Source organism: Ambystoma mexicanum, chromosome 7p, assembly GCF_040938575.1.
Source record: "Ambystoma mexicanum isolate Mex_15411 chromosome 7p, UKY_AmexF1_1, whole genome shotgun sequence".
Taxonomy (NCBI): domain Eukaryota; kingdom Metazoa; phylum Chordata; class Amphibia; order Caudata; family Ambystomatidae; genus Ambystoma; species Ambystoma mexicanum.
This window is the reverse complement of record NC_090939.1, coordinates 376,066,831-376,079,232: the sequence shown is the minus strand read 5'-3', so window position 1 is coordinate 376,079,232 and position 12,402 is coordinate 376,066,831. Positions and strand designations below refer to the sequence as shown.

The 12,402-nt window shown below is 47.2% G+C and overlaps 1 protein-coding gene across 2 annotated transcripts in view; it reads left to right on the top strand.

The window, feature by feature from the left end:
* The window catches only part of USP25 (ubiquitin specific peptidase 25), a 1,331,637-nt gene that overhangs the window by 289,575 nt on the left and 1,029,660 nt on the right, over window positions 1-12,402 (top strand). For both annotated transcript variants that reach the window (XM_069636412.1, XM_069636413.1), the window contains exon 3: window positions 11,526-11,670. In XM_069636412.1, coding sequence (XP_069492513.1) covers window positions 11,526-11,670 — 145 coding nt within the window. The remainder of the gene's footprint in view (window positions 1-11,525; window positions 11,671-12,402) is intronic.

Below are 12,402 nucleotides of genomic sequence, written 5' to 3'. Positions count from 1 at the left end.
GCCAGGTGGCTGGCGGAGGACGAGACGGCAGAATCCAGGCTGCTGAAGGAGGAGCGTGCCCCATACTTATGAGAACTAATATGGCTACCCAAACCAGAGATGCAGGGGAGACCGAGATTGTTGACACTGGGCTGGGAGGTCTGGCACAAGGCGTGCCGGACCATGGTAGGCCCGGCCCTGTGCTCCCCGCAGGCGCCACTAGTGGCGCTATGCGGAGCAGATGACCAACTAAGAAAAACGATTTGGAAATATTGGGAGCCAGTTAGCCTAGTCACCTTGGGTGGGATATCTGGCAGGAGGGGGAGGCCATGCATTTACAAACAATAGTGGACGAAACCGGGGTATAGCTAGGACAGCATATCACATATAACAGAATAGTCAAAAGAGTGAAAGAAACATGGTCCGAAATAGCGCTAGCGGAGCAACCGGATACGGCTATCGAAACAATGTATGACATCTCGGAGGGAGGGCATGAGATATCTAGGATATACGAATTAGCTATGTCAAGAGTGGGAAAAGAGCTGCTCGAACGGGACTGAAATGAGGTGGCAGGAGAAGCCATGCAAGACGGGCAATGGGAGAGGGCTCAAAGATACCACAGGAAGGTGTCCAGAAATGCCAGGTTACAACAAATTCAACTGTATGTCACCCACAGAGCATATATGACCCCCCAAATGATAGGACATTTTTGTGCCTTTGCATTTCCAAATTTCGTTAAGTGTGGAGAGGGGAGAGCCTGGATGATCCACATGTTCTGGGCGTGCCCAGAGGTTGGGAAGTTTTGGAGGGAAATTAAACTCAAGCTGTCCGAAAAGGGGATTCAATTTGACCTAGAATCCGTATGGGCATGCATGCTGGGGGGATTCACCAGGCCACGTAACTTGAGCCATGTATGTAAACTCAAAGACCTAGCATACATCCTGGGCAAGAGGAGAATTGCCATGAGCTGGAAAGCCGCTCACAGACCCAGATTGGAGAGGTGGTGGGAGACTTCCTTAAGTGGGCAGATGTGGAGACAATGGCATGGTATGAGGCGGCTAGCAGAGGGGAGGGAGAAGTGGGACCACTGATGGAATGGAGACAAATGATAGCCTCGCTACACGGGTGCACTCAAAGTGACCCCAGTGACGAGGACCTGCCCGAGAACCAGGAGGAGAACTGATCCTGAGTAACAGAAGCCGGAGGTTCAAGGGGGAGTGCTCGAGTTTAAGGGGAAGGGAGGGGGGGAGACATTACGGAGAGAAACATGTAACGTATACTGTGATACACACGCAACTGTAAATGTCGGGAGTGCAAGTTATGCGTTTGTTGTAAAATCAATGAAACCATTTTTTTTTTTTTAAAAGAAAAAAAAGTATTGGGGACTGGGGCTTTGTAAGTGAATTCAGGAAATTTAAAAATTGCTCCTCAAAAGATGGCATGACCCGCGGGGGCCTATAGAGGACAGTCTGAGTGATAAGTATTATCTGACATTTTGATTTTTACAACTAAACTTTTGCAGCCTTCTAGGGGCTCATGAGGCACCATATGAAACTGCAAGGATTTATTTAGAAAGAGTGCGACTCCCCCACCCATCACCAACAGACGATCTGCGTGTAAAAGTGAGTAATCTTGGGAAGTGGCTAAGAGCGCTTCCGTTGGTATCGTTTGGTCTAACCAGGATTCTGTAAGCACTAAGACGTCAAAATAAGAGGACGCCAGCAAATCTAAAATCTCGACCCCGAGTATGCGTAGGGAGCGGGTGTTCAAGAGACCGGTACGTAAGGTCGGCCCGGCTTGCGTACCCCTCCCGAGTGACGCCAACCCCATGGAGGAGGGAATGGACAGAATATCAGCATGAGATAGACTTAACTTGTGCTTGGTCGGGTGTGCAATATTGTGTGCAATATTTTGAGTATTGACTACCGTGAGTCGTACTGCTGAGGACGCCGCTATGGGGGAAAAGTATGCATGCATCACTGGGGCCAAGGGAGGAGCTACCAAAGGTGTAATAAGGGCATTGGGGAGCTTAAGGCGTGTAAGTACTAGTGAGCGGGCTGCTTCAAGATCCTCGTTGCGCAGCGCTGCTCGACTTGACTGTCTCCTAGTATGTAAAGAGGATACTAGGTTTACAAGAGATGAGGAAGAGTATGGAAGGTGCCATGGTAAGCCTTAATTACAAAACGCTTACCTCTTAAGACAAATTACACGCAAGAAGGTGCACGCACACTGGCACGCCCGGGAACAAACCGGCTCCTACGCGCCGTCGCTTACGCGCCTCACCTTGTAAGATATACGCGATAGAACTATAAGTTCTAATGGGAACTGCAGTTCTTAACTGAGCAAGACGCTATAGAGCTCACCGCGAGGTAGGCAAAAAAACAGCAATTGACAAATGGCTCAAATACTATGGATGTGACACAGAATGGTAAAACAATTTGCTAAGAAGGTAAAATTGCTACGTGCTGCACGTATATTAAAATTCTGAGTCAAATAGTCCCCTACACTATCTAATTTAGTAAATGCACAATACAGGCAAACTAGACAATTCTCAGGAAAGTGCTATTTACTCGGGAGCTGGAGGCCGTTTAAATAGGGAACGAACCGGCCCCTACGTGCCGGTGTTTATGCGTCGGACGCAAGATATACGCGATGGATCTACTAGACTAGTATTACTAGACTAATGGGGCCTCCCTTTGAACCTATGCATAAGGCAATCCTTAAAGCAATCGCCTACAAGATCGCCTTCTTGGTGGCAATCGCATCAATAAGGAGAGTTGGTGAACTGCAAGCCCCTTCACTTAAAGACCCATTTGTCACAATTCACAAGGGTAAGGTGGTCCTGTGCACTCACCCACGATTTGCACCTACATTTATTCCAAAGTTCCTTTTGAACCAGTCCATAGAACTACCCACCTTTTTCCAGAACCCCACTAACGTGGCAGAAAGAAGCCTCCACACACTAGATGTGAGGAGAGCGGTGATCTATTACCTGGAAAAACACGACCACTAAGACAAACAAACCAGTTTTTTGTTTCAGTGGCAGCTGGTAGAAAAGGGGATCGTTAACTGCATCACACTGTGTTACACTCTTGCCAAGAGAGTTCTGTCCTTTACGCCTACAGCTCACCTTTACGCCTACAGCTCACACTACTCTGGGCACGGGGGCTACCATAGCCTTCATTGCAAATGTGCCTCTTAAATCCATTTGGAAAACAGCAACCTGGAGTTCTGTACACACCTTTACACAACACTACTGCCTAGATACACAGGTGGGGCAAGCAGTGTTAAGACATCTTTGTTACTGTTCATTCACACATCCCACCACCATCTCTGGGTACTGCTCGCTAGTCTATGCACAGCATGTGATACTAAACAGATTAACAAGCATCAGAAGACAAGCATTACTCATGTAATAGCATTTCTGATGATTGTATCTGCTTAGAGTCACATGCACCCACGGTTCCTCCCCTCTTGGAGTAGAAGGAACATAGACATCTTACACCTTCTCTCTTCTGTACTCATGCTGACAATAAGGCTCCAGCACGGCAGAAAAAACACCATTGGAGGGACTTTGATACGTGAGGGATTTTGGGTACACTACATGTCACGTTAGGGATAGTGTTACAGTCACGCCCATGTCGACGTCCCCCTTCGATCCTTGAAAGAAAGATGCAGTACTCCGCTATTACCACTAGATGTCGGAGATACAATCATCAGAAATGCTTTTACGGTGAGTAATGCATGTCATACCACATTTCATGTAATTGGGTTGAATTTGCCATTTTGGGAATGTACCTCCAGAGGCTCGCCCAGTGTTCCTATGGTATCTCCTTCCCTAATGTTTTCTCGCATTTAATCAAATACGGCCAGTTCTTCTGGGGTCCCGCTCCATCAACATTCTGTAAAGTCCCAAAATCAATCCCCTGCAGTCGTCCTGAGTCATGATCTATTTTTCAAAAGAGGTGAGCGGCTAAGTGTGGCTGCTGCCTTAACCTCTGCGTTTGAGGTCCAGTGCCTTAATTGGAAGTAACACAATCTTTCCCTCTTGTCAACCCCCCCCCCCCCTCTCCCTTAGAGCACCCCCACCCAAACCCTGGTTTGCACTGTAGAACCCAGAATTAAGAAATTGCAGTGTGAAAGTGGATGGGGAACGTTGTAATGCCGTATTTCATCACCATTTTTTCCCATGTTTCTGCCATCGGTTTAGTAATTTAGCTCAAGTACATGTGCAGGGGTCTATCTTGTTTGGGGATCCACAAGACCACCTTCAAAGAGGATTTAGTGATCACCCTATCCATTGTCACCCAGAGCTTCTCTACTTTTTCCGAAAACCATTTAATTATTCGTGTCTAGGCTGCTTCGTAATACAGCTGGAAATTAGGAAGCCCCTTACCCCCTGTGGCTCTGGAAGATGTTAGCATGTGGCTAATTCCGGGTCTTTTACCATTTCAAATGTACTTGCTGGTAAGTTTCTGCAGCTCCATTAAAAACATATACTGACAGAGCTTGAAATCAGTATAAAGCCTTGGGAGGGTAACCATTTTTATGGCTGGCATACGTCCTATCCAGGAAACAGCGAGGGCACTCCACCTGTGTTTTCCGGAAGTGATTATATAAATTGGTGAGGTGTAGGACGAGTACCCTACTGAACATAGAAACCCGCCGTATAACCGTCTGGGGCCAGCGACTTATTTAAAGGCAAGGCTTTAATCACTAGGCAGACCTCATCCTCTGTAATTTCCCCACCCAGTACCTCAGCGACTTCAAACCCCACTCTCCCTAAGGCAGTGGTGTTCAAACTTTTTTGGCCTGGGGCCCCCCTGAGCAAATTGTGGGCAGACCGGGCACCCTACACCCAAAAATGCCAAATGGACAGTATTTCCAAATGGCCATGAACTATTGCGCGCCATCACCGCACCCTACTCCCAATATAGTACCTGGGCTCTCTCATCCCACACTAGACCCTGGGCTCTCCCCACCCTGCTCCCACCACTATGCCATCCCCCACCCCCATACTGCTCTCACCAGTGTCATTCGGATCGCCCCACCCCGTACCCAGCTCTGTCCCAGGGCCAGCGGCGGCTGGTGAATTTTTGAAGTGGAGGGGGCGTTACATATTCTCCCAGATATGTTATAGAGAGGGAGCCATAGTCTATCAACAGGAGTTCGGGGGGGATGAGTGGGGGCTTCTCCCACTAGGAATTTCTTCTGAAATAATGGGTTAAAATGTAGCATTTTAGAACATACTTTAAACAAAAAAGGTAAAAAAGCCAAACCGTTTGCAAATGGCGATTGGGGGCCCAGGAGGCTGGCATTGTATTTTGTACTGGACATCTATGATCGATGTCTGGTGAAAAAATACAATCCCTGTCCCCTGGGCTCCCCAGCACCTCAGGAGAGCTGATTTTGGAACGTGGGTTGAGGGATTGTGCAACAAAGGCATTTTTTAAATGCCTTTGTTATTCAACCCTTTACCCTCACCCACCCTGCAAAATCAGCTCCACGGAGCAACACAAACATGCACATATTCACACATCAAGGACTCTATCATTCACACGAGCACCCATCATCGTACACTCACTCATAACTCCTAGACGCATCCATACACATGCATAAATAAAATTAACATAAATGTACCTTCTGCCCTGCCCTGTCCTGAGGTTTCCTCCCCCGTGCTCCAGCTCCTGCATCATGAACAGGAATCAGGAAGCAAGAGCTTCCTGGTTCCTACACATGCATGCAGGGGCATGTGTGTGGGTGCTGAAAGCCCTGTTCCAGCCTGCTCTGTCTGTGTGTGCGAGGAGGCACAGGCACTCCCCCTCGCACATACAGACATGCAGTTCCCCAGCCAGCATTTCCAATGAGCTATGCAAGGCTGACAAAGCAAATCGCCTCCAGCCTTGCATGGCTCATTGAGCATGTGCGGCTGGGGAACTGAACTGCCAAAGACAGTTCAGCCAGCCCAGGAGCACTCCCTCAGCTGGAAAAAGTAGGGCTGGTTCCTCGGGGCCTCCATAATGGGTGAGGGGGCCACTGGGTGGATGCCCCCTCATCCATTAAGGACGAGCCACATCTGGCCAGGGCTCCCACTGCCCCGCTTTTTCTTTCCCCATGTTTTTTTTTTTAAATTTCAGGCTGGGGTCCCGCGCACCCCACAGTTTGACAGTTTGAATTCATCGAAATAGTTTTCCTATTGTTGGTCTTGGTGATTCTGGGAGGAGTATAGTGTTGCATAAGAGGTTAAAGCATCCCTGAATGTCTCCTGTCTGCGACACCCAATTACCTTGCTCATCCTGCAGAGTAAGGATAACCTTGGATCCCGCCAACCCCACTGAAATAGTCTGGTGAAAATCGTGTACGCCTTGTTAGCTTTTGCATAATATAGTTGCCTCACGAACAGTGACGCCCTTTACACGCGTTTGGTGTGGAGGAGGCTAAGTTGACCCGTGGCTTGCCTATATTCCTTATAAGCTTTCCTTGGAAGATGTGCACAATTCTTCTTCCTCCGCCTTCAGTAGGAGTTCCAAGGCTTTCATCTGTTTTTCCTGGCCACTTTAATCACAATACATTCACCCCCAATGGTGGCTTTAAATGCATCCCACCTAGTGCTCTTTCGTGTCCGCTATGGAATTCACTTTTAAGTCCCTTCTTATTATTGGGTCTCAAAAGGTCTCCTGTTTTCCACTTCCACTCCCCACAACTGGCACGTACGCCTGAGCATAACCAGGTCTGTGGAAACCGAAGTGTGGGCCTACTTCTATCCCCTCAATCCCACCTACCAGAGGTGCTGACACCTATATGTAATCTCTCCTGGATTGTGTATTGTGTATTGTGGACACATGAAAAAAAGGTAAATCCATTTTCCCTCCCCTCCCTCAATGCATCTCAAAAACAAAGGAGGTCAAATGAATCCTTTAGGGATCTCAAAGCTATCCCACCTCCCTGTTGATTCCCAGCCTGACTCCTATCCAACTCCTGTAACCATGCTAGATTACAGTCCCCCCATCACAATGGTGTATCCTTTTTGCGAACCCTTCTAGCGTAACCAACATATCCTGCAAAAAGGCCTCCTGACCCGTGTTTGCGGCATAAATTGAAGCCAGTGTATAATCACTGTTTCCCATCACCCTCCTCACCACTGCTTTGGAGACTACAATCTTCATATCTTAGCTGTCCTTGATGGCTATCACTCCCCCATCTTAGTGTGAGCCGACGCATGAAATATCTGCGAGAAGTTTCATCCTCCCCGATCCCTGCACACCAGATATGTTTCTTGGAGTGCCAGTACCTCCGGCTTGTTAGCGCTTACAAATATTTCTAATTTCTTTCTCTTCAATGGGGAGTTTAACCCTCTAACGTTCTGGGTCAAACACTGAATGATTGAATCTCTTTCCCAGCTTCATTGCCAAACCCCCCCCATATATGTGGAAACCTTAAACTTTTCTGCGGAGTCCCCGGTACTCCTTGGATCCTGATTGTCATCTTTCCCACATCCCCGAACTACCAACACCCCCGCCCCAACCATTTTTAAACTTCCAACCTCTGTTGTCTAACCCCACAACCCCCTTTCAGGTGATCCTGCCCTCTTGGTACACAAGATAGTGGTCTACTGCCCCTTTGGCACACCACCTGCCTATATATTCCCTTTTGGCTATCCCCCTTCCTCTGGGCATCAACGAATAATAAACTATATCCTCCTTTTATACAAGTCATTCTCTGCTCTGTCCACTGCCCCCCCTGTCTTTAGGTATATGACCTCTGGGCCAGGGTTTTGTCCTCCTACAATTCATGACGGTCAACCATTCCCAGGGTCTACGTTTTAGTCTTATCTGCAGCTGGTGGGCGTTTTCCCCCCACCCTCGATCTGGTTCAACCTCCAGAAGCGCACAGCCCTCCTGGACTGATGTGATGAGTCGCCGCGCACCCTCTGAAGTAAACAGTCCAAAAGGAAATGTCCACTTATACTGCATGTTCCTTCTTGTGGTTCTCAGACCATTGGACCCATTAGTTGTCTCTTCACCATGGTGCTCCATGCCAGATCTTGATAAAGTTGAACTGGGGATCCTCTTACAGATAGCGGTTCCTTTGTTCTTGCTGCTCGAAGAATCTCTTCCTTTTGGGGGTAGGGTGTGACTGCTGCCAGGACACCCCTTGCCCTACTGTTGGGACCCTTCTCCAGTGTTCCTATTCTAGGAACAAGATCTAGGGCCACTTCTTCCGCTGCTGTATGCCCCAGGATCTCTGCAAAAAATAGTTGATCTAAAGTCTTAAGAGCTTTGTTCGTGACATCCTCTGGCATGTTTTTGATCCTTATGTTGGATCTTCTGGATCGATTTTCAAGATCCTCTACTTGCAGCTCTAAGTTGCGGGCAGCTGTGCTCAATTGCTTGGCTATGATCTTTAGCTTCCAACTAAGTCCTGGATCCCCCTTCACAGAAGATCGCTCCTTTCCCCAGCTGACACATTTCCCTTTTCACCTCGGCCATTGCTGTGTTAAAGTCAGACCTCATGAGATGAAATTGGTCCTGGAATGCTTTTGTGAGGGAGGCCTGAAAGGTACTCGGGTAATCATGTAAGTTTTGCCTGGACATGGTCTCCCCTGGGGTTCTTGTGGGTCACCAGCTCTGACGGTATCTTGCCTGTAGTTCTATTTTTACCTGGACCCCATATGGTGCATAAAGTGCTTGGTGAGTCCACAGACTTGGTCTTCTGCAGTTTAGGGCGGCCCTTCGGCATCCAGATCTATCTTCAGAGGGCAGAGGGCTGGGCAGTTTCCAACGTGGAAGTCCAGCTACTAAGTGACCCTTGGGTATGTTGAATAACTTCACCAATAGCCACTTCTGGACCCAAGGTGGGGTCTTCTACCCCCGAACCCTAGCAGACCGTGCTGGCCGGCATGCCCCCTCTTAGCCATCAGATGGTACCTATAGCAGGTTGCCGTCCCTCCTCAATGCACCATTATAGAGGTTCTGCTCACCAGAGACACTTGCGCATTGCTCACTCCCAACCCCAACTCAACAAGACCTGCGCAGAACATTTTTAAACCCTCTGCTCCATTTTAAGTGTGATGCACTCTGGTGGGTCCTCTGAGCGCCTGCAGCCTCCCTGCCCCACCCGGGGAGCCAGGCCCACATCACAAGCCGTCTTCCGGCACACGGAAGTCCTGTCTGCCCTCAGGTGACTAATTGACCGTTACATCGCAGGCAATCCTGGAAGGGGGAAGTCCCTGATTATGCTGCCTTCCCCACCAGACCCTCACCTGTTCCAGAACGTTGGCGGCACAGGGTTCCTCACTCCGCACCTTGCCGGCAGTAGACCCGTACTTTGGCTGCTGATGCCCCAGATGAATGAGTCCCTGCTTCCGTGCAGACAGCCCGTCTCCCACGGCAATCCGGGCGCCTGCAATCCGCGCTCCTGGGCATGCTCCTCTTCTTACCCAAGCCCCGCTCCTAGAACGACTTATCACGGGTCCCGCTGCAGCTCCTGCCGAGCGCCGCTTGGCAGTGGACTCGAGTAGGATCCCATGCTGAGAGATCATTCATATGATGGGCTGGACCATCAGATGCCGAAATCCCAACATGTGGAGGGTCTCCGCTGCCCAGGGTTGGTAATTTTGCTTTTTTTCCTCCTGGCGGGTGCGCAAAGCTCACACCAGCACTTCTACCTCCTGGTGGGTGGCGGCCATATTATCAACCCTATAGCTTTTTATTTTAAAATGAAACTGTAGCGGATAGGTTTTGTTTTAAAATAGAAATGTAGGAAGAAGTTGAAATTGCACTTCAGTGCTGTGAACGTTACCTTAAACAGCAGGGACATTTGTTTAGGGGTTTGTATTGTGCGTGGTGTTGGGGTTTGTGGGGAGCATAATTCCACAACTTTTTTTTTTGTACACTTCGACCATTGGAAACTAGTGATGTTCACAGAGAAACCAATGTAGAATAGAAATGTTTAGAAGGTCTAATATCTTTTTAGAATACAGTATAATTATATGAAGACAGTGGTGAGTGCCTTTGTGGCCTTCCAATAGTGAGATTCATATAGGCAGGGACATTTGTTTGTTGGAATACTTGATTTTTGGATTAGCTATATGTTATATTGATCTCCATTTTTTTAATGCTGGAGACTGAGGTGGTTAAAGTTACATTATTCTTTCAAATAAGCTTCGATTTCTGAATACCACACTGTCTATTCCTTGCCCAAAATTGTGAAGTGGGATTGTATAAATGGAAATGTGAGCCTTGCATACAACTGCATGAGCCAAGTCTATAGTCGTAGCCAAGTAAAAATGCCAAATATTTCTACAATGAACCATGCCTACAAAGCACTTCCGAGGGGAACGTAGGGCACTCAGACCAGAATGCAGGAATCATTTGAAGGCGTTGGATGGAAACCATGCCTGCATCTGGCACCATACCCATAATGTTGCGTGAAACGATGAAGCCTCAGTAAACCTGTTCTGCGTGTACGTATTTCTGCCCATTTCGAGGATTTCCAAAGCGCTTTGTCCACGGCTTGGGTGATATCTGGACGGCCCAAAAGTAGTTTATCCTAATGACAAGTGGCAGTAACACCAAGTCTTTAAACAATCCCAACCTATGCCCCAACTGTAAACTTAACTGGATCACAGGGCACGGTTCCTTCTACTTGTTAATGACAATTGCTGTCCTGAAGTCTATTTGACCAGTTTCTAACCATTCACCCTTCACGTGGGAAATTGCTGAATCTACTTTGTGCAAGTAGCTGTTGAATTGTGCCTCGATGCAAAGTAGCATAATTTGAAATCTGGCACCTTTCGGTCTCCCTGGGAATTCAGCGTAGCCATAGCCAACAATTGCATCAGTTTTCTAATTTTCTGTAAAGAAGACACGCCGAGGCCAAGTCGAAGCATTCTGGAGAAAAACACAGTAGTTTTCTTAGCACTACCGTTTGTGTGCTTGCATTTATTGTGATATGGGAAGGGACCTTAGCTCACCAGTCCCATTTGACCAGGAGGTTGGGAAGGTATTAGACCAGGTTATCAGTGTATATAGAGTAGTGCAAACGATGATCTCTGGTGAGTACAGCCACTCACTACTGGAGTACGGGGGATGTTTCTGTGGGAAATAGCTTTGTCCTTGGTTTGTTTGCCTTTTAAAAGCAATCGTAGGCGTTAGCAATCGTAGATGTTAGCACTACATTAGGACGCCTTTCAATATGAGAGCACTATTCCAACATGGATGGCAAAGGGACACAGGGAAGTAGGGAGGAGTCACATCCCTTTTTATATACAAAACCTACGTTTGAAATGGGCTAGCATCCAAAAATAAGGAAATAAAGGGTTGCAAAATTCTGTGGCAAAGTGTCATTGACGAGTGCAATCACAAATCCTTGCCATAAGTTTGCTGAATAAAATCATATTGTTGGCTCCGAGTCTTCTTTCGAACTCTGATGTACAATTATGTATCTAAATATTTTGTTATGTATACACAAATTGCCTTCTGTGTGACAAACCCTGTATAGACTTTGTTTTCTATTTCGACTTACGCCACTTTTGTTCTTTACAGGACAGCAATGGAAACTTGCAATTAGCTGTTGCCCTTCTTACTACAAAGAATGCAAAGCTTCCTCAACAGGACGAGGCAACCTACTACCAGACAGCACTTCCTGGCAACGAGAGGTATATCAGTGTTGGGAGCCAGGCAGACACAAGTAAGTTATTCACTGATGCAGCCTCTATAGAATGTGTTAATTTAAATTGTTTCCGGGGTTATTTCTTCAATAACTGTTTTTCCTTAATAATCTGTCACACACACTCATTGTCGTGTCCTGTTGTTTTGAGTTGGGTTTCTAGATACCTTCCAAGTTTAGTATTTTGAACAGTGCACACTGTAAAATGTATAAAACTGTAGCTTAAGAGGAGCAATTTAATTTGCTGTTGCCATATTTATTAATTTAAATATCATGTATGTTGTAATTATTCACCATTTGTGTTAACGTTGCCATTATGTATGCTACAATATATTTCTATCCAGTGCAGGTTTCTCATTCTTGTTTTGGACAGGCGAGTTCCGATTCTATTAAAGATACAGTGCCGATTACCCTGCTTCGATCCTAAGTCTCCAAGAAAGTGATCAACATGTAAACAAGGACAACATTTCCCAAGTCTCTCCAGAGGCTCCTATATTAACCAAACCTTTCTCCAGCTCCCTTCTTTGCACATATCCTCTTTAATACTGGCCATGTCTCACTTTTCATCTCCTCTTCCTGCTCTCTCCTGCTTTCCCCCTCAGTGATTCTCTACACGCTATTCTGTTTCTTTTTCACTCTTTCTTCTTCTGTGGACTTCTCTACTTCCGTTACGGCCTTCGGCTGCTCCTACGTTCTTCTCTGGCTGCTTCTTTATGTTCACTTCCCTCCTCTCCTTCTCCCTCTTTAACTTCC